This window comes from Geotrypetes seraphini, chromosome 12 (assembly GCF_902459505.1).
Source record: "Geotrypetes seraphini chromosome 12, aGeoSer1.1, whole genome shotgun sequence".
NCBI classification, from domain to species: Eukaryota; Metazoa; Chordata; class Amphibia; order Gymnophiona; family Dermophiidae; genus Geotrypetes; species Geotrypetes seraphini.
This window is the reverse complement of record NC_047095.1, coordinates 4664712-4687751: the sequence shown is the minus strand read 5'-3', so window position 1 is coordinate 4687751 and position 23040 is coordinate 4664712. Positions and strand designations below refer to the sequence as shown.

General features: G+C 41.6%; 2 protein-coding genes across 4 annotated transcripts in view; one reads left to right on the top strand and one right to left on the bottom strand.

Moving 5' to 3' along the window:
- PTPRC (protein tyrosine phosphatase receptor type C) overlaps window positions 1-23040 on the bottom strand; it is a 294186-nt gene that overhangs the window by 267203 nt on the left and 3943 nt on the right. Inside the window, exon 1 of one of the 3 annotated variants that reach the window (XM_033916188.1) lies at window positions 3629-3724. The exons of the other annotated variants lie outside the window; for them this stretch is intronic. The gene's annotated coding sequence lies outside the window, so the exon portion shown is untranslated. Of the gene's footprint in view, window positions 1-3628; window positions 3725-23040 lie in introns of those variants that run through there. 3 annotated transcript variants of the gene reach the window in all.
- Window positions 3606-23040, top strand: part of ATP6V1G3 (ATPase H+ transporting V1 subunit G3) — a 30138-nt gene continuing 10703 nt past the window's right edge. Inside the window, exon 1 of the mRNA XM_033916190.1 lies at window positions 3606-3749. Coding sequence (XP_033772081.1) covers window positions 3668-3749 — 82 coding nt within the window. The 5' untranslated portion in view covers window positions 3606-3667. The remainder of the gene's footprint in view (window positions 3750-23040) is intronic.

The window sequence follows — 23040 nt, the reverse complement described above, 5'->3', positions numbered from 1 at the left end:
AAACCAGCTATACTATCCGCTCTTACCACAACCTCTGGCACCACATTCCAGAGCTTAACTATTTTCTGAGTGCTCTTCAACATATTTATAAACGACCTGGAAATTGGTACGACGAGTGAGGTGATTAAATTTGCAGACAATACAAAATTATTCAGAGTAATGAAGACGCGGGAGGATTGCGAAGATCTGCAACGTAACATAAACGCTCTCAAGAAATGGGCCGTGACATGGCAAATGAGGTTTAACGTGGATAAGTATAAGGTGATGCATGTCAGTAACAAAAATCTTATACACGAATACAGGATGTCTGGTGCGGTACTTGGAGAGACCCCCCAGGAAAGAGACTTTGGAGTACTGGTCGACAAGTTGATGAAGCCGTCCGCACAATGTGCGGCAGCGATGAAAAGGGCAAACAGAATGTTTGGAATGATTAAGAAGGGGATCACGAACAGATCAGAGAGGGTTATCATGCCGCTGTACGCCCTCACCTGCAGTACTGCATCCAGCAGTAGTTGCCGTACATCAGGGGTGTCCAATGTCGGTCCTCGAGGGCCGCAGTCCAGTCGGATTTTCAGGATTTCCCCAATGAATATACATGAGGTCTATTTGCATGCACTGCTTTCATTGTATGCTAATAGATCTCATGCATATTCATTGGGGAAATCCTGAAAATCCGACTGGATTGCGGCCCTCGAGGACCGACATTGGACACCCCTGCCGTACATGAAGGACACAGTGCTACTCGAAAGGGTCCAGAGACAAGCAACCAAAATGGTTAAGGGGCTGGAGGAGTTGCCATACAGTGAGAGGTTAGAGAAACTGGGCCTCTTCTCCTTTGAAAAGAGGAGACTGAGAAGGGACATGATCAAGATAATGAAGGGAATAGATAAAGACAGATTGTTCATCCTCTCCAAGGTGGATAGAACAAGAGGGCACTCTCTAAAGTTAAAAGGGGATAGATTCCGTACCAGAGAGTGGTAGAAAACTGGAACGCTCTTCCGGAGGTTGTTATAGGGGAAAACACCTTCCAAGGATTCAAGACAAAGTTAGACAAGTTTCTGCTGAACCAGAACATACGCAGATAAGACTAGTCTCTGTTAGGGCACTGGTCTTTGACCTAAGGGCCGACGTGTGAGCAGACTGCTGGTCACAATGGACCACTGGTCTGACCCAGCAGAGGCAATTCTTATGTTCTATTGGTTTTAAAAGTATTTCCCTGTAACTTCATTGAGTGACCCCCTAGTGTATGAGAACGTTTTAACACAGAAGGAGAAATATTCTTTCTTAGAGGAGCAGAGCAGCTGTACGGTATTCCTTATACTGGATTTTAAACTTCAGGCTGGATGATGCAGATCTTGACTTCCACCAAATGCATTCCACTTTACAAACAGAATTGAAGTAGGCAAAGTGAGGGAGACTACCGGGGAGTTTGCCAAGGTGAGTTATATCCAGATGCAGAAGATATTTCCCTGTCTCCAGAGAGCTTAAAATCTAACTGGTCAATATTCAGCCCAGGGTGGTCAGCAATTTTTTGTTTTTAATCACTGATCACTACAGACAGAATTAGCCCTGGATATTCAATACAAGGCCTTGTCCAGACATCAGCATGTGCTGGCTACTGGAGCTGATGCAGGTTCTGGCTGAAAAATCAGCAATGACTCGCATAAGTTGAAGTTGGCTTCCTCATATTCCCCTCCCACCTCTAACGACAGGAATCTTCTGACTGAGATATGTACCGGGAGAAGACTGCTAGGGGTCAGAGAGACCATTTTGAAAAACATGCCACAACTGGCAAGAGCAAGTAGACATTGCTTCTTTTTCTAGGACCACTAGGTATTGAAAAGGTAGCCTGTGGGTCCTCTGGGGGAGGTGAGGAACCCTGGTTGGGAGATTCCTGACATGAGGGAAAGAAAATCTAGATCTCAGGTCGTGGAACCAGGACGTAATGTCATAAGGGAGCCGAGGCTGACGCAAGCAGCAGGTGCTGTTTGTGGTGGTGAACATTTCAACAGGTACACAGGGACGGAGGGTGCTCAAGCAGTGGGGGAAGGCGTCACTCAAATGGTGGGAAAGAGTAGGGGAGTGCACAGCGTGGTGACGCCAGGCATCATCGCCCCGGGCACCAACCTCCCTCATTACACCACTGTTCCCATAGGCAGCGGAAAGCTGTTTCGTTGGGGGGGCCCCCCCCCAAGAGCTCCGCCCTAGCCCCAGTGGAATCCTGCATCATGGTCCTTCACCAGCTCCCGACTCCACCCCCTACCTCCCTCCCAGCATTTAAATCTTCAAGGTAGCTGCCAACAGAGACGTCGGAGCTCTGCCCTAGCCCTGGTGGAACCCTACAGCACAGGCGCAGCCTCTCCCCAGCTCCCGACTCCCCACCCTCGTTCTCACAGCGTTGTAATTGTAAGTCTTCAGGCAGCCACTGTGCAGTATCAGCGAGCAGGCCTGCCCCGGAAGTAGAATGAAGTCCTCCAGGCCAGGCTTGCTCATTGACGCAGCATCTAATCTAATCTAATCCTTAGGTTTGTATACCGCATCATCTCCACGTTCGTAGAGCTCGACGTGGTTTACAGTAGGAGAAATAGGAAGGAACTACAACAGAGGGTTAGAGGTAGAAGTGTGAAGAAAATTTAGAGGACTTGGGATGCCAAGATATAAGAGTTTCCTTGATTCTTAAGTTGCCCGAAGATTTAAAATTAGAACACCAGGAAGCAGGTGGGAGGGCGGACATCACGAGAGAACACCAATCTTTGGGGAGGTCATGGGCCCTGTGGCCTCCCCCGTTCTGATGCCTATAACTGTTCCTATCTAGTTAAATCCCTTTGAATAGCAGGTCATAAGTTTGCACTCAGAGCAAGCAGGCTTAAGTGCCTTGCCCAAGGTCAGAAGGAGTAGCAGTAGCATTTGGACCGTGACCTTGACCTTGTTGATTTTTAGCCCACTGCTCTAAAAATTAGGCTGCAGCTGCTCTTTGTGACCCTGGGCAAGTCACTCAGTCCTCCTTAGCCCAAGGTACATTAGACAGATTGTGAGCCCACCGAGACAGATAGGGAAAATACTTGAGTACCTGATTGTAAAACTGCTTAGATAAACTTTGATAGGTGGTATATAAATACCTAATAAAATTTGAAACTTAATAAACTTTTGCCACTAACCTGAAAACATTTTTAAATTTAATTCCTTTTCTCCATTGCACCTGGAGTGACAGGACGACTCTTTGCTATCCATCAGCTGATACTTTTTACTTTTTTAGAAAATTATCACGGAAACAGCTCACATAGAGTATATTAATATATAAATATTAAAATGTCTAATCTTTGGAAAAGGTATTAATGTTTATAAAAAGAAAGAACATTTTGTTAGGCTATGTTTAGAGGCAGAGAGTTTATTTTCTTTAGAAAGTATGTGTTTTTTAAAAACCTATTTGGTGTAAAAATACCGTACACTTTTATTTGCTTCTCTGATAAGCTAAAGAGCCCTTGTGTTGGGTTATTTGTGCCTGGGGCTTCTCACACTGCACAAAACCAGATTAGGCTGCCTAGTTTGCTATGAGTTGGTTTGCCATTGTTGGCACAGCAGAGATAACGAGATGGCTGGTTGCTCTCTATAAAACTCCCTGACATACCTCACTTTTTCAAGGGCGACCTGAACAGAAGCAGTCAGCATGACCAGCCAGTCGCAGGGCATCCAGCAGCTCCTACAGGCTGAAAAACGAGCCAAGGACAAACTAGAAGAAGCCAAAAAACGTAAGGAATTTTTCTTTAAACCTAGCTTTTGTTTATAATAATGAAACTTTAAAACATTGCAGGTAGTAGGTTGGCTTTGTGGCGCTGACCAGATTTAAAAATAGAGAATGTCAGCACTGAGCAATAAGCAATGTCTTTCTCATCTAAATATACTAATTCCACAGGCTGAGGTTTAACTCTTACAATATTCATCTCATGCAATGCTATTAACAGTGTATGCAAGAGATACTGTATGTGTGCAGTGAGATGACAGCCTAATATATTTCATTTAACAGTACTACTCGAAAGGGTCCAGAGAAGAGTGACTAAAATGGTTAAGGGGCTGAAGGAGTTGCCGTACAGTGAGAGATTAGAGAAACTGGGCCTCTTCTCCCTTGAAAAGAGGACACCGAGAGGGAACATGATCGAAACTTTCAAGATAATGAAGGGAATAGACTTAGTAGATAAGGACAGGTTGTTCACCTTCTCCAAGATAGAGACAACTAGAGGGCACTCTCTAAAGTTAAGGGGATAGATTCCGTACAAACCAACTAACAATGTGTTAAGTTATATTTTGTAGCCTGTCTCACATCAAACAAGATGGATTGCAGGGGATTACTCACCATATGCCACATTAGATTTATTTTAGGAGAGGGGGCCTACTGCCTAAAAGTGAAGGACAGAGTTTATGACTAAGCAAAGGAGATGACAAAATGGTTTGCTTTCTTATTGGCATCTAGCACAGGTTTTCCAATCTTTGAATATGGCTAGTTAGAAATCACTTCCAGTTTGCATGACAGGGGTCTCTGCTGACTGTCCATTATATTGGACACAACAGGATCCAGAAATGGGTCAAATCTATACCTCCCCAACTGTCATCAAAAGTGTGTTATATAGTGAATGAAGAGGGACATTCATTATCCTTGCAAATAAAAGTTTTGGAGTTCCTATATCCCTTCACTGGCTTCCTGTTTACTGGAGGATCCAATTTAAATGTGCAAATGTAATTTTCAAAATCCTATATGGTATTTTTTCTCTTTTGTTTCCTGTCTCATTTAATTTACAAGAAATCTCTAATTCTAGGAGCTCTCAGAAATATAAACTTGGCTTTCCCACTGTTAAAAGAATAAAAACTGTCCAATTTTTGTCAATCATTTTCTTTTTTATTCGTATTTTTATTGGGAATGACCTTCCTTCTATAATTAGAGTTATCTCTCATCTACCCACTTTTCGTAAAGTACTGGACATATTTATTTCAGAAATTTACTAATGATTCTTCTTTTTAAAATAATCAATCAAAAAAGATAAAATTCTGTCCTAAAAGATGTGGTTTCTGTTCTAATCTCCTATATAGTTTTATTAATATTTTGTTAACCAAGTCGAGCCCTCCTATTGGGATGAATCGGTATAAAAAAAAAAAAATTTCAAAGATTAGATAAGGGAAGAGAGCAACCATTAATCTGGGTCAAGAATAGGTTACAACCTACTCCTGTAGGACTTTCAGCCTCAGCACCCTGGGGTTGTGGATTCAAATCCATGCTGCTTCTTGTGACCCTGGGCAAGTCACTCAGTCCTCCATACCCCCAGGTACATTAGATAGATTGTGAGCCCACTGGGACAGATAGGGAAAATGCTTGAGTACCTGATTGTAAAACTGTAAAACTGCTTAAATAACCTTGATAGGCACCTAATAAACACCTAATAAACTTGAATATCTATGACTTAGATTTACATACTATACAATGCATGTAAACTTCTCTCATGCGTATTCATTGTAGTTATCCTGCAGCCTGACTGGGTTGAAAAGCACCGACATAGCAGATGCATTCTGAATTTAGCTAGCTGCCTGTGGTTGTTAGGTGCCATCGACTTGTGCTCGAGTCCTAGCAACTTGATGAATTGCGAATCTAAAAAGAAATTGGTTTTGTGCAAATCTGGTGCGGTCTTCCAGCATCATCCCCAAGGTTGTTTTCAATGTGTCCAGCCGTCCGATTGCAGATCGCCCTCTCCGCCTGGTTCCTTCGATCTTCCCAGACATGATGTCCTCCTCCAGTGATCTCTCTCTTCTGAAGGGGTGACCAAAATAAGGCAGTCATATCTTCATCTTATATTAAATAGGGGTGGGGGTGGGCTGAGCCCAAAGTATGTGTGTGTGTGGGGGGGACATAAAGTTGCCCCACCCCTATTCTCTGTTCCTGTCATGTTCTTTATGTCCCTCCTCCCCTCATGATCCCTAAATACCTGAGCTGGCGGGAATCTCAAAACCCCACCAGTGAAGAGGTCCTCCTCGGACAACCAAAAACTGCAATGCTCTGAAACTCTCCAATGCAGGCAGTTGGTGGCACCTTCCATAAGAGCACAAGAACTGCCGCTGCTGGATCAGACCTGGGATCCATCGTGCCCAGCAGTCCGCTTACGCAGCGGCCCTCTGGTCAAAGACCAGTGCCCTAACTGAGACTAGCCATACCTGCGTACGTTCTGGTTCAGCAGGAACTTGTCTAACTTGGTCTTGAATGCCTGGAGGGTGTTTTCCCCTATGACAGACTCCGTAAAAGCGTTCCAATTTTCTACCACTCTCTGGGTGAAGAAGAACTTGCTTACATTTGTACGGAATCTATCCCCTTTCAACTTTAGAGAGTGCCCTTTCATTCTCCCTACCTTGGAGAGGGTGAACAACCTGCCCTTATCTACTAAGTCTATTCCCTTCAGTATCTTGAATGTTTTGATCATGTCCTCTCTCAAACTCCTCTGTTTGAGGGAGAAGAGGCCCAGTTTCTCTAATCTTTCGCTGTACGGCAACTCCTCCAGCCCCTTAACCATCTTAAGTCGCTCTTCTCTGGACCCTTTCGAGTAGTACCGGGTCATTCTTCATGTATGGCCTCTGCCTTGCCCATCCCTCCTCCCCCCCCCATCACCACGCATTCATGAAAAGCGAGATTAGTGGCTGCCCATGTAAATATCAACACATAATACAAGGGCTAGTCACTGCCCTTGTATTATGTGTTGATTTCTACTTTCCCCCCCAAAAAAATCTTTATTAATTTTCAAAACTAATACAAAATGCCAAGAGTTATACAGACATTAATAATCAACGTAAGCATTTAAATTCCATCAATAACAATGCAGAAGAAAAATATCCCTCCCTTCCCATCCTATGAGCGTCAGAGCACTTATCGCGCCAGCCTGCATTAAAAACCTCTAATGCGGCTTAGTAAAAAGGAGGGATAGTTAAATTTGGGTTTTAAACATGAAAACTGATCGTGGTGCACTTCAAAGTACTGTATATAAAATGCAATATTTGAAGAGCTTTTAAAATTTAAGACAATTTGATTTAATGGACACCTCCCCCCAATTAGTCTATTAAAATCGAGGGTTGATTGTATATTCCTGTACCTCTGTACTCCGCCTGTTCTCCACACAAAAACACTATCTCTGGCAAAATATGTATCATCAAATCATGACGTGTACACTTCTCCCTCCGTATTCACGGTTTCTGCACTCGCGGTTTCACATAATCGCGATTTTTCGTTGGCTGACTCCGCCCCAAAAAATTACATCATGATTAATGTTCCTCTCCTTTTGCTGTAATGTAAAAAAAGTTAAACTTTTAATAATATTCACTCAGCTTCCATGATTTCTCCTACAAAATCAAAGTTCAAAAACTTTAACCCTGAAAATCGCTGGTTCACATCGTGCACAGGGAAAAACGCTGCTTCCCAGCATGCATAGAGAAAAATCGCTTGCCTGCCCAAAGCTTTCTCAATCGCCGCTGGCCTGCCAAAAATATATCTGTGATATTGCCTCTCCTTCAGGAACAGGTCAGGTCTCCCACCATGGCTACAAAGCACAAAGTTCAAGTGCTACTGAAAGTGCTCCCAAAAGGGAGAAAAAGGTGAAAACCTTACAAGAAAAGATAGAATTATTGTATATGCTTCAGAGAGTAAAATCTTCCTCCGCTGTTGCTCGACACTATGGCATTAATGAGTCAACCGTTAGGTAAATAAAAAAGAATGAAAAACAAATCCGTGAAGCTGTTGCAGCAGCCGCACCAGCAGGTGCGAAGAGATTACATGTTGTGCAAGATGCCAATCTCTCTCGCACGGAAGCTGGAATATTTCTGTGGGTGCAGGATTGCCACAAAAAGAGAATACCGATAGACTCTGTGATAAGAGGAAAGGCAAAGTCTTTGTATGAAAACTTGAAGAGCAGGGAAGGAGGAACGTCACAATCCACCGACTTTCTGGCCAGTAAAGGGTGTTTTGATAAATTCCATCACAGGTATGGCCTGCCAACCAAGAGGCAGCTAGAGAGTTCCCTGCTACCTTTAAGCAACTTATTGAAGATAAGGGATATGAACCTGAGCAGACATTCAATGCAGATGAAAATGCTCTCTTTTGGAAGAAAATGCCACAGAGGACTTTCATTAGCAAAAGAGGATAAGCGAGCACTAGGTTTCAAGGCTGCAAGGGATAGATTGACCATGCTGCTTTGCGCAAATGCAGTAGGCCATATGATAAAGCCAACCCTGATTTATAAAGCTGCAAACCCCCAAGCCTTGAAAGGAAAAGATAAGTTCCAGCTGCCTGTTTACTGGATGAGCAACAAGAAGGCTTGGACAACAAGAGCTCTGTTCCTAGAGTGGTTTCATCAGTGTTTTGTGCCAGAAGTAAGAAAATACCTGGCCAATAAAGGAATGGAATTCAAGGTTCTGTTGACATTGGACAATGCCCCTGGACACCCAGATTCACACGAGTTCCACATAGAGGGTGTTGAGATCGTCTACTTGTCCCCCAACACAACATCTATCATCTAGCCTCTTTACCAGGGGGTAATAAGGACCTTCAAAAGCACACTACACACGGTATTCATTAGAGAGGATTGTCCATGCTATGGATGAAGGCCACAACATTGAAAACAACATGAAAAATTGGAAGGAATTCACTATTGCGTATGCAATTAAAATTATTGAAAGAGCGGTGAAAGCTGTCAAGCCAGAGACAGTGAACTTGTGCTGGAAAAATCTTTGGTCTGAATGTGTAAAAAGGGATATCAATGTAAATATCACAGAGCCAGGCCAAGAAATTATGGAAGGCATCATTGACTTGGCAAAGCAGATGGGTGGGGAAGGCTTTGAAGATATGTATATGGAGGATATTCAAGACTTAATAGACACCAGATCAAATGAACTAACGGAAGATGATCTCATTGACCTGACTGCTCCTGAAGGAGAGGCAATACCAGATGAAGAGGAGGAAGGAGGAGTAGAAGAAGAGGTGCCTGAAGACAAGTTTACACTAGATAATATTGCAGAGGGCATACGATTGACTTTTTCTATGACATCGACCCATCCATGGTACGTGTGTTAAAGGTGACGGAGTTAGCAGAAGCAGCAATTTCTACATACAAATATATATACAAAGAGATGATGAAGTTGAAGACCCAGACAGAAATCACAATGTATTTCCCAAGGGTACCTAGAGTCAGTGCCTCTCCATCCACTGCCTCACAATCCACCTCTTCCACCATGAGGAGGCATCACCTTCGTCTCTTCGTCTTCCTCGTACTGAAGACCCACTTCCACTGCCTGAGGAGGCCCCTGGTGCTCGCTTATCCTCTTTGTCTCCTCCTCCTGCAGTGCTTGTACTGGATGAGGATGAAGACACTGTCCCTATTGCACAATTATCTGCTTCGTCTCCTTCTCCTGCGGTAGTTGTACAGGACGATGAGGATGAAGACATTGCCCAATTACTGTACAGTACTGTACAGGTATTCCAGTAACATAGTAACATATAGTAACATAGATGACGGCAGATAAAGACCCGAATGGTCCATCCAGTCTGCCCAACCTGATTCAATTTAATTTTTTTTTTTTTTTTTTCTTCTTAGCTATTTCTGGGCGAGAATCCAAAGCTTTACCCGGTACTGTGCTTGGGTTCCAACTGCCGAAATCTCTGTTAAGACTTACTCCAGCCCATCTACACCCTCCCAGCCTTTGAAGCCCTCCCCTGCCCATCCTCCTCCAAACGGCCATACATAGACGTAGTCCGTACAAGTCTGCCCAGTAACTGGCCTAGTTCAATCTTTAATATTATTTTCTGATTCTAAATCTTCTGTGTTCATCCCACGCTTCTTTGAACTCAGTCACAGTTTTACTCTCCAGTATTGCACTTTAAGTTTTGAACATTTCTTTTTTTTCCTTGTTGGGAAAGCAGTACTGTACTGTATTGAACTTTCTGTTTACCCTGAGATTTACAGTACTTGTATTCAATAAATATCATTACAGTATTCAATAAATACAGTTAATATATACAGTACTGTATCGTTATTCCACTAACATAGTATTTAGTTGTACTGTAGTCCCTTCCATAAACCGCGAATATGAATTTTATATGTTATTCGCGGTTTTATTAACAAAACCGCTATTTTTTACAAAAAAACACGATTAACAAATACAATTCATATTCGCGGTTTTTCCATATTCGCGGCTGGAACGTATCCCCCGCAAATACGAAGGGAGAAGTGTACATTTTTATGAGATGGTATTCTTTGTGCTTAAGTAGCTTGCATGTAATTGACTATAATGCAACCATTTATGGGCCTTCCTGCTACCTAAAATAGGCAGCACATTAGAGAATTACCTCCATGTGCTTGAAAGGCCTTGAACACCTACAAACAGATAAATGTATCAATCTCTTATTTCATATAGTTAAGCAATTTACAGCAATGCTGTTTTCCATCTTGAGAAGGGTTCTGAACCCAGTCTCCAGGACATACCTAGCCAGTGTGTCAGCCCTGCTTCACTCTAAATGCAAACTTTTAACAATGGGTTTTAATGTAGGGAATGGCACGGGGACAGAATTTGACCCCTTCCCCACAGATAACCACAGGGAACCATCCCATCCCATTCTTTTATGTCTATCTCAACCCGAGTCCTACACCAGCATTCTTCAATGCAAGGTTTGAGGTCAGTGGCTATACTCATTCATGCTCCGATTCTTATGTGAACCAAGAATAGGATAATGAAGCCATTGTGACATCACTGATATGATTGGCCATTAGGCATTGGTGGAATGAGGCATTATGACTTCACAATATCTGCTTTGGATACCAGAGACTGTCACTCTGTAGTGTCCATCTCAACCTCAGTCCTTCTACACCAGCATTCTTCAATGCAAGGCTTGAGGGTCAGTGGCTGAGACCATTCATACTCTGATTCTTCCCTCTCTGCTTTAAGAATGGCCCGGGATGGTTTTCCGCTGTTAACGGCAGGGATGGAGACCGGGACAAATTCTGCCCCTGTGTCATTTGTAGGATTTTAGGTAAAGAAAGTTCTGAATGAATAACTGGGGGGAAGATCATTCCATAACCATGAGACTAAAAAGGAATAGGCTGAATTCCTGGTCATTGCATGATATGTGGTTGTAGGAGAAGGCAAAGCCAAGCAATGCACATCCAAATGAGTGTAGCAAACGACAAGGAGAACAAGGTATGATAACAGATGAAAGTAAAGAAGGAGAGCCTATATGAAGAACTGTGAACCGGCAATGCACTGCTAAGATGCTAAGGTGAATTATATTATATTAATTGATGGGATACATTATGCCTTACAGTAAAATATGAAAGTGTAATAGCGGAAAGGCACAAGTCTATGAGCTCATTTATCAAAATCTGGAGTCCGGTCAACTCTTATTGCAAAACAGACTGATGTCATTTAGTTTTTGTGCTAGGATATAGATATCTACAACAGAACTTATGCATTATATCATGGTTCATTATGTAATGTAATTATATGGGGGTATAACTCCAGTGTTCCTCTGCTTTGGATATTGTATATGGGTATGGCTGCAGGTTGTGCCGACACTCTTTTTAGATAGGTAGGGGTCAGCTTGTTGTTGTATTGCATAGATAATATTTTATTATTCTTTGCTTTGTACAACTTCTCTGTATCTTGCCTTGTTAACATTTAGAACATAAGAACATAAGAAGCGCCATCTCCGGAACAGACCCTAGGTCCATCAAGTCCGGTGATCCGCACTAGCGGAGGCCCCGCCAGGTGTACCCTGGCATAGTTTTGGTCCCCATATCGCTCCAAGCTTTTCGTAAAGAGAAGTGCATCTAGCCTACCCCTACCCATGTCACTTCATGCCACTCATAAGGAGATGTACATCTAACTTACCCTTAAATCCTAGAATGGTGGATTCCGCAATTACCTCTTCTGGGAGAGCATTCCAGGTGTCCACCACTCGTTGTGTGAAGCAGAACTTCCTGATATTTGTCTTGAACTTGTCCCCCCTTAGCTTCAGCCCATGTCCTCTTGTCCGTGCCACATTGGACATTGTAAATAACGGTTTTTTCTGCTCTATCTTGTCGATTCCTTTCAGTATTTTGAATGTCTCGATCATATCCCCTCGTAGTCTCCTTTTCTCAAGGGAGAACAACCCCAGTCTCTTAAGTCTTTCCTCGTAATCCAGGTTCTCCATACCTTTCACCAGCTTTGTTGCCCGTCTCTGCACCCTCTCTAGCAGTATGATATCCTTCTTTAGGTATGGAGACCAATGCTAGATGCAGTATTCCAAGTGTGGTCTGACCATCGCTCTATAAAGCGGCATTATGACTTTCTCCGATCTACTCGTGATTCCCTTCTTTATCATGCCTAGCATTCTATTCGCGTTCTTCACTGCCGCCGCACATTGCACCGACGGCTTCAGTGTCCTATCGATTAATACTCCCAGGTCCTTTTCCTGTTCAGATTTTCCCAGAGTTGCACCTGACATACTATACTTGTGTTCTTTATTTTTTCTGCCTAAGTGCATCACTTTGCATTTTTCTACATTAAACTTCATCTGCCATTTATCTGCCCAATTCTCCAATCGGCTCAAGTCACTCTGGAGTTCTTCACTGTCCTTCTGCGATTTGATGGCCTGGCATAGCTTTGTGTCATCTGCAAACTTGATGATCTCACTGGATGTTCCATCCTCTAGGTCATTGATGAAGATATTAAATAAGATGGGCCCAAGTACCGAGCCCTGGGGCACACCGCTAGTCACATTTTCCCAGTCCGAGAACTTCCCATTTATACCCACTCTCTGCCTTCTGTTCTCCAGCCATTTGCCTATCCATCTTAGTATATCTCCTTCTATTCCATGGCCCTGCAGTTTCCTGAGGAGTTTTACATGTGGAACTTTGTCGAACGCTTTCTGAAAATCCAAGTATATAATATCCACCGGTTCTCCATTATCAATTTGTCTGTTCACTGTCTCAAAAAATTGAAGTAGGTTCGTCAAGCATGACTTCCCTTTCCTGAATCCATGTTGGCTGGCTTTCATCAGGTCGTGTGTGTCTAGGTGCCGGGTTATGCTATCCTCGATCAGCGCCTCAACCATCTTCCCAGGGACCGACGTGAGACTCACAGGTCTATAGTTGCCCGGTACTCCTCTTGATCCTTTTTTGAATATCGACGTGACGTTTGCTATCTTCCAGTCGTCTGGTATCTGCCCTGTTTTGATTGACAGATTGGCAAGTTTTTTGAATAGTTCTCCAATTTCCACTTCTAGCTCTTTCAAGACTCTCGGATGAATTCCATCCGGTCCAGGGGATTTGTCGCTTTTGAGTTTGTCGATCTGGCGGTATATCTGGTTCAAGTCCACATCTACTGTGGTAAGGCTGTCCTCTGTTACTCCTTTGAACACTTTCACTGCTTCTGGAATTGTTGCAGTGTCTTCCTTTGTAAAGACAGACGCAAAGAATGAATTTAGTCTGTCTGCGATTTGTTTGTCTTCCTTGATGTACCCTTTCTTTCCCTGGTCGTCCAGCGGTCCCACCGCCTCATTTGCGGGTTTTCTCCCTTTCACGTACTTGAAGAAGGGCTTGAAGTTTTTGGCCTCCTGCGCTATTTTCTCCTCATAGTCCTTTTTGGCATCCCTCACCGCCCTGTGACACTTCTTCTGATCACCCTTGTGTTTGTTCCAAGTTTCGATTGTTTTTGTGCGTTTCCATGCTTTGAAGGAGTCCTTCTTTTCTTTTATGGCTTCCTTCACCTCTTTAGTAAGCCACGCCGGCTCTCTTTTGCCTTTGGTTTTCTTTGCTTTGGATATCCTCAGAATGTAGAGGCTTTGTGCTTCCGTGATAGTATTTTTCAGAAGGGACCATGCCTGTTCTACCGTTTTGACTTTGCCCATTTTTTTCTTGATCCGTTGTTTCACCATGGCTCTCATGCTATCATATCTTCCCCTTTTGAAGTTTAAAGTTGTGGTTGAGGTTTTGGTACTTTTCCCCTTCCCGACATCGAGTCTGAAGTTGATCATGATGTGATCGCTTGTCCCCAGCGGGACCGTGACTTCTACTTCCTTTGCTGGCCCCGTAATGCTGTTTAGGACCAAGTCCAAGGTGACGTTTCCTCTTGTCGGCTCTCCCACCAATTGTTCCAGAAAGCACTTTCAGGACAAAGTCCCTAGCACTTTCAGGAACATTGCCTCCTTGCCACAATTTGAAATTCCCAGGTTCCAGTCTATTCCAGGAAAATTGATATCCCCCAAGATTATGACATTACCTGTCTTACATTCGTGTTTAATTTCCTCTATCATTTCCACGTCTGTTTCTTCCATTTGTCCTGGCGGTCGATAGTAAAGGCCAATCTTTGTGTCAGCTCCGTTGTGTCTGGGAATCTTTATCCAGAGGGATTCCAGCTTCTCTTTCTCTTCTGTCATAGTCTCTCTCATAGATTCTATTTCTTCACGAACATATAGTGCAACACCTCCACCTTTCTGCCCCACTCTATCTCTTCTGTACAGTTTGTATCCCTGAAGTACTGTATCCCATTTGTTTTCATCATTCCACCAGGTTTCTGTTATGCCAATGATTTCCAGTTATTCGTTCTTTGCTATTGCTTCTAATTCTCCCATTTTGTTTCTCAAACTTCTAGCGTTCGTATATATACATTTGAGTTCCCTTTGTGTTGCCTTCTTAAACTCCTTAAGCTTAGCATTCTCCCCTGGTTCCTTCACGGTATCCTTCCTTGCTCCTGTATTGTCTCTCTTAAATGCTTTGTGGTCGTCCCCTCCTGTGTCTGAGTAGTTGTCCATAGTTCCTTCTATGGGACATTCTGTCGCCCGGACCATCGACTGGTGGTCGACTGTCGGCTTTCCCCTGACCTTTATATTTGCATTACATTTGTGCTTTATTAAAATCAATAAAAAAATCTTTGAACTAGAGGATAAGACTGCTTTGGAGACTCCGGAAAGGACTCTTCGGCTGTCGGAGCACAGGAAACCCTACCAGTCAAGGTATTCGTGTTTACTGGTTTGGGGAGAGGGCAGAGAGGAAATGCATGGGTCATGCCCACCCAGATCCACCCCCAGATCCACTCAAAATTTGAGGTCTGGCTATGCTACTGGTACCTATTACTGAATAAAATGAAACTAGAACAAGCTGTACCGTTACAGATTTCTAAACAGACACTAGTCTACATGCTGGCAGAATCCTTTATCTCAGCCACAATGAAAACAAGGACAGACCCTCACCTAGCACAGAAGAGAGAGACCACAAAAGATATGTGCATAAAATGAGCAATGGAGACCCCCCCCAAAAAAAAAAAAGCCACATTCTATAAGCAGCTAGATGTATTTCTTCTGTAAAATATAAAAATAGAAAAGATGTTCATTTCCTAAAACTGACATATTCCAACGACTTAAAAATATAAAATAAATTTATTTTCTACCTTTGTTCTCTGGTCACTTTAAATTTTATTATTATTTTTTTTTTATATTGGACAGGTCCCAATCTCTTTTACACTTTCTGCAATATTCCTTTGACGTACTGTGTTTAATTGAAACTTGGTTAACAGAAGGAGAGGAGGCCTACCTTTCCTATAGCTGCCCATTAGAATATGCATATCTTTTCCATCATCGTCGTTTTAAACGAGGTGGAGGACTAGCTATCATTTTCCGTAAAGCTTTACTACTAAACATTGACTACTCTCCAACTAATTCATCTATTGAATATCTACAATTCTCCTTTCAAACCAAGCCTAGGCTAGACGCTATACTCCTATATTTGCCCCCTCCTGTTAATAACGAAACTTTAAACCAACTACAATCACTTCTTCTCGACTTTGGCTCTTCTACTCTAAATCCCTTAATTCTAGGTGACTTTAATATTCACTTTGATGATTCAAACAACTCTCAATCCAAAACGATTCTATCTCACATTGATCAACTCGATATGTATCCACTAATATCAGAACCAACACATCATTTAGGACATACTATTGACATGGCATTTTCTTCAACTTCCCAATTAGATAATTTCCATTTTAACTTTTGCCAATCAGTTCCTTGGTCAGATCATTTTTTAATATCAATATCTCACATAGTAAAATACATAAAACCTCAAGCCTCTAAAAAAAAAACAATCAATTTTAGAGATTATAACAATCTCTCCTCAAGTATTATTTCGGCTGCACTTCCGTCAGACTTCTTAGACTTTCCATCCACCTCTATGGACGACTCTCTCCTTCACTGGACAGTGAATACCAGTCAACTTCTGGATATAATAGCCCCTCAACAAACCAAACTTATTTCTACTAGGAAATCTATTAATCCCTAGTATACATCAGAACTTACCCTCATCAAAAAACAGTTAAGATCTTTGGAGCGCAAATGGAGAAATAATAAATCCCTTTCTAACACTGAATCATACAAAGAACATTCCAAATACTACAAATCTAAAATTAATTCCTCCAAAACAAAATATTATTCAGGTTTAATTCAGAAAGCTCCAAATTCTTCCACTCTTTATCGCATATTAAATTCAATTTTGCATTCCACCAAACGAAAAAACCAAGATAACTTACTTAATCTCACATCTCAAGATCTTGCATCATACTTCATTGACAAAATCGACAAGATTAGATCCACATTCACCGTTAACTCACCTACTAAACATGACCAAGTATCTATTGAGGTTAGCTCGCTCTCTTCAAAATGTTCCTACTTCAAAATTCCAAATCTACTTGAAATAGAATCTGTCATAAAATCCATGAACATCAAAGGTTCTCAATTAGATTCAATTCCTCCATTCTTACTCAAACGCTTCTTCACTATTTTTGGTCCAGCAATTCATACTCTAATAAGTGAAAGTTTAAAACAAAGTATCGTTCCCGTCGTCTGGAAACATTCACTCATTCACCCAATCATTAAAAATTCCAAAATCAATGCTGAAGATCCATCAAATTATAGACCCATCGCTAATCTCCCTTTTTTATCTAAAATAACTGAGAAAGTCGTGTTCAATCAGATTTCAGATTTCATTGAAAAAACTAACATTCTCCACCCCAACCAAACAGGTTTTAGGCAACATCACTCCACAGAACACTCGTTAATTGGTATGACTACCACTATCCATTATTACTTAGATCACCATCAATCAGTTCTCCTAATCTCATTAGATCTTTCGGCAGCCTTCGACACAATCGATCATAATTTACTATTAAACAGACTTCAATCAATTGGTATTACAGACCAAGTCCTATCTTGGTTCCAATCCTACTTTTCTAATCGTTCCTCTTCTGTTTCTTTTAATAACACAACCTCTGATACTTTTAATACAGCTTACGGTGTCCCTCAAGGCTCTATATTGTCTCCACTTCTGTTTAATATATTTCTTTCTCCTTTGCTGACCTTATGCCAATCCATAGGCTTCAATGTATTTGCATATGCCGATGACATTCAACTCTTACATCCCATAGATACCAATAATCCATCCGATTCAGCATCAATTAATATTAAATTAGAGAAAATTCATAACTGGTTAAATGAAAATAGACTTGCATTAAATATTAAGAAATCTAACGTATTACTCTTCCCTTTAAAGGAGAACTTCAATCTACAGTTCCCTATTTCCATTAAGGGTCAACCATTACAAGAGGTTTACAACATAAAAATACTAGGCGTTATATTTGATCAAAAACTTACTTTTCATGAACACATAAGTAGTGTTATCAAGTCTTCATTTTTCAGGCTCCGCCAAATACGCTCTGTGTCACAATTTCTTAGTATTAAATCTCTTAACATTCTTATTCATTCTCTTGTCATTTCAAAAATAGACTATTGTAATGCGTTGCTTATAGGAACAGCACAAAAAGAAATTAAACGATTACAAATGATACAAAACACATCCATAAAACTTATTTGTAAAGCTAAAAAATTCGACCATGTAACGCCCCTTCTTAAAGAAGCTCATTGGCTACCAGTTGCCCATAGAATAATATACAAACTTGGTCTGCTTACTTTCAAATCCCTTTTTTTCAAAACACCAGCTTTCATTCACAAATTATTAATACCTTACACTACCAACAGAACTTTAAGATCTGCAGAACAACATTTATTATCTATCCCATCTTTAAAAATAATAAATACGCGCCGCCAGTTTATGTTCTCCGTTATTGCTCCCCAAAATTGGAATTCCTTCCCTATTTATCTAAGAGAAGAAACTAATATAGAAAAATTCAAAAGTAAATTGAAAACTTTTCTTTTCAATGATGCATTTATAAATTAATTTAAAAAAAAAAAAAAATCAGAAATCATTTTTTTCTCTTTCTTCAATCACCCTACCCTTCCTCATGTCCTTTCCCTATATGTCTCTCCAGACTTTTAATACAATGTAAATTCTCCCCTTAATTCCTTATGTTTCCAGTTCGTTGCATCTGTCTAAAGTTGAGTTTGTTTTATCTATTGTAGTAATAATTTTAATAATGTAATTTTATCATGATGTACATCGCTTTGAATCCAGATAAAGCGATTAATCAAAATTTTATTAAAACTTGAAAACTTGAAACTTGAAACTTTCTATGCTATTAGACATCTGAATTCATTTTTTTTAGCATCTTCTTTCCATTTTTCCTGTCCTCCTTTGTCTGGTATAGCTCTTTCCTTCTTTTTGCCTGCATCTCCACTCAGGTCTTATCTTTCATTGTATCCTTCTTTCACTCTTCAGTCCTCAGTCTTCCTTTCATTTCTCAAATACCACAGAGGCTGTTTCAAGGCACACTCCTGCCCCCCCCCCACCCCTCCCGTTTGAATATGCTGCATTTCAAAAGCAAGGGGAGAACGCATTGAAATAGCCTCTGTGGCAAAACATGATCATGTCGGCAACAACATTCCCTCCCCGACGCAACTTATAAGTTACACTGCTACATTGTATTAACTACATTGTTATAAATAAATAAGCATCAAGCATTTTACGCTCTCTAAGCACTAGTGCTTAGTAAAAATTAAAAAAAAAAGCCCTACACAGTTTCACTAAATTCATTTTTCTATTTGTAAAAGGGTTGCCATACAATTATTTTATGGAATTGGAAAAACTGGGATCGATTAAACTATACCTTTTGGTGGGAGCCTCTGGGCTCCTTTTACGAAGCCGCGGTAGCGATTTAACACGCGCTAAACTGCCAGCCGCACTAGCCGCTACCGCCTCCTCTTGGGCAGGTGGTAGTTTTTCGGCTTGCGCAGGGGATTAGCACGTGATAAAAGTCCCATGCTATAAAGCCGCTAACACGGCTTCGTAAAAGGAGCCCACTGTGTCACCTCTTTAAAATGGAACGTATTATGGCTATCCAACAGGGACATTATAAGAAGTTTCTGGATATTTGGGAGCCATTGACAAAATATTGCAAAGAGTGATTATTGGTTTTGCCCCTTGATCGTGCACGTCCAAGGGGGGGGGGGATGGAAAATATTTTTAATATTTAATTTGAGTGCAGTTTTTGAATATGAAGATGGGGAAGTGATATATATATATATATATATATATATATATATATATATATATATATATATATATATATATATATATATATCTCAAAGATTACAATTTTGATTGAATTCAAGTGCTATTATAGTGTAATATGATTGTATAGTATGTTGCACTTGTTTTTTGGCTTCAAATTGAATAAAAAGATACAGTGGAACCTCGGTTTGTGAGTTTTTTGCAAGACGAGCAAAACACACTCGGCAAACTTTTGACTCGCAAACTGAGCACTGCCCCGATAAACGAGCACTTACAGACCAGGAAGCGCCGCTTCGGGGGATTCCTCTTCCGTCTTCCAGCCAGCCTTCCATGTCGGGTGCCTTCCGCAGGTTGGAGGACCTCTGTCTGGGCCTGCGCGGCGGGGTGCCGTCCCGCCTGCGCGTTGCATGCGACACGCACAGCGTCAATCATCAGCATTGCGCATGTCATGCGCAGCATGCGGGTGGGGCGGCGCTCCAGCATGCAAGGGGCATCTGAGGTGGAGGGCTGGCCGGCGGATGGAGGAGGCATCCCCCTGAAGCGGCACTGCGGGGTTCTCAGGTGGCTGGCGGACATTAGAGTCATCCCCCCCCCGAAGCGGCACTGTGGGGTTCTTCTTCGGATGACAGACGGAGGAGACGGTGCTGCAGCACCCGGCACCCGAGAGGTACAGACCCCGGGTTCTTGAATGAATCGTTGCTGTTGCCACTATTTTCTATGGGGAACTTTGCTTTGATAAACGAGCATTTTGGATTACGAGCATGCTCCTGGAATGGAATATGCTCATAATCCAAAAGGTACCACTGTATAAAAAAAAAAAAAAAACAAAACACCCCCCAAAAACCCAAAACACCTTATATAATCCAAACTGGTAAGTCTATTCTGATTCTGATTTCATACTCCTTTCTCCTTAATGAAGAAACAAAAAAAGTGTCCCGTCCTCTTTTCTCATCTATCCTACACCTCCTGGCTCCGATGTTTAGCCTCTAAATACAGCTAGCCCTGGGTCCCCTTAGTGGCAGAGTGCACTAGCTACCAGGCAGTTCTCACTAGATCCCAGCAGCAGCTACTGCCCATGGCCTGGGAGGCGGCAGACAGAGCTGCCCAGCATCCTGCCAAACCAGTCGGGTCAGTACTAAAAACAGTGGCTTTCAAAATAAATAGTAAATAAATACCAGTGTGTCATCAGCTGCCTAATCTACAGTGCAGTCCGTTCCAGTCCACATTCACCTGCCTTTTTCAACCCAAAGAGGGAAAAAGCCAAACGTTCTTCCTCCTCTCAGCACTGCCTTTATTTCACTGCAACAGAGTCATGTCAAGTATTCTCCTATCGTGAAAACGTTACCTGCCAGGATGAATCACAGCAGGTATCTCCTCTGTGAAAAGAGCGCAGTTCTTTGTGCGCTGGCCAACTTTACATAGAGGGTAACCCAGTTTCATCCGAGTCTGAACCCAAATCCAGATTATTTCTTTATTTTAGGTATTTATATACCATTTATAGCCTAAGTGGTTTATATTCAGGTATTCAAGCATTTTTCCCTATATGCCCCGGTAGGCTCACACTCTATCTAATGTATTTGGGGCAATGGAGGATTGGTGACTTGCAGATTCACTGCAGATTTTTTAGAAGCCATTTAATCCTTATTATTGATTAAGTAAAGGGGTGGGGGGAATATTACTTTCAATTATATGTAATCCCCTGAAGTGCTCTTCTTGATTTGTTATATATTCAGCTTCATATGTAATGCACTGTTACTACTTGAAAATCAAAGATTTATAAAAAAAAAAAAAAAAAAAGAGAGAGAAACCACTTAATCATTCAATATAAGATTTATCAACATTTTACTTGTTTTCCCATGCTTGCCATCCAGGGAGTGGTAGAAAACTGGAACGCTCTGCCGAGTCTGTCATAGGGGAAAACACCCTCCAGGGATTCAAGGCACAGTTAGACAAGTTCCTGCAGAACCAGAAAGTATGCAGGTAGGGCTAGTCTCAGTTAAGGTGCTGGGCTTTGACCAAAGGGCCGCCATCGTATCTAGCAGTCCGCTCATGCAGCAGCCCTTAGGTCAATGACCAGTGCCCTATTTGAGTCTAGCCTTACCTGCATACGTTCTGGTTCAGTAGGAACTTGTCTAACCTTTGTCTTGAATCCCTGGAGGGTGTTTTCCCCCTAAAACAGCCTCCAGAAGAGCATTCCAGTTTTTTTACCACTCTCTGGGTGAAGAAGAACTTCCTTACGTTTGTACAGAATCTATCCCCTTTTAACTTTAGTGAGTGCCCTCTCATTCTCTCCACCTTGGAGAGGGTGAACAACCTGTCTATCTACTAAGTCTATTCCCTTCATTATCTTGATCATGTCCCCTCTCAGTCTCCTCTTTTTAAGGAAGAAGAGGCCCAGTTTCTCTAGCCACTCGCTGTACGGAAGCTCCTCCAGCCCCTTAACCATTTTTGTCACTCTTCTCTAGACCTTTTCGAGTAGTACTATGTCCTTTTTCATGTACGGCGACCAGTGCTGGACGCAGTATTCCAGGTGGGGGTGCATCATGGCATGATAACATTCTGCATTGTAACATGCATTGTACTGAAATTTGATAACATGCCCTATATAGCTGTGATAATGTACTATGTTTAAATATTTTTTAAAAAAATACATAATAAATTTCACCATATGCTCTATAGATTCTGCAGCTGCCGAAGGAGGGCACCTGAAAAGGTCTTGTATTTAACACACCAGCTGTTTCACAGTTTTTATAAAGTTTATTAAAGCTGTTTCAGCATAATAGGATACAAATGCAGGCGTTGTAATCAACCTACAGATCAAATCTTAATTATGAATTTGTAAATGTGAAACACAATAGTATATTTTTAGAATCTACTGAAAATTATACAGTTCTTTGACCCAAGTGACAAGTGGCTTTCCTACAGCACTCAAGTGTACCTTGATTTCTCAGTTAAATTTGACCATAACCTTATAATATCAGGACAACAGTCTTTCTTTTGGCTACAATCATTAATAAGACTAGTTGTGTGGATAGTTGGATTGAAGTCAGACTACTTAGCTCCAGTTTCAAACACACACAAATTTGTGCAAGCCATGGTATAGCTGGTAAAATATACCCAGATAAAAGCTGGCTTTATTCAAAAAGATGACCCCATAGTGGTAGTACCAAAAGACTACCACTAAAGGTCACTAGCACCATTTTGGAATACAGCATCAGCGACTGGGCATTATTCCTGCCTAGTCCAGTATCCACCAGCACTTCTTATAGGGGGAGAGGTTAGAGAGATTTCAGGCCTTGGAGGGGAAGTAGGTGCTCGCACCCAAGAGGGGCAGTTTGTTTGGAAATGTTTTATCTCCGTTAAGTAGGTGCTGGTCTCCTCTATAGTCTACACTGCAACCCAGGAGCATCAGGCTGCAATTTTGGGCCAATTGATTAAAGCTGCATGCAAATTCTGGGTTTTGTTTTTTATTTAAGTTCTGGGATGATTGATACAAAGATGGGTTTTTTTTTAAAAAAGAAAACCTGCT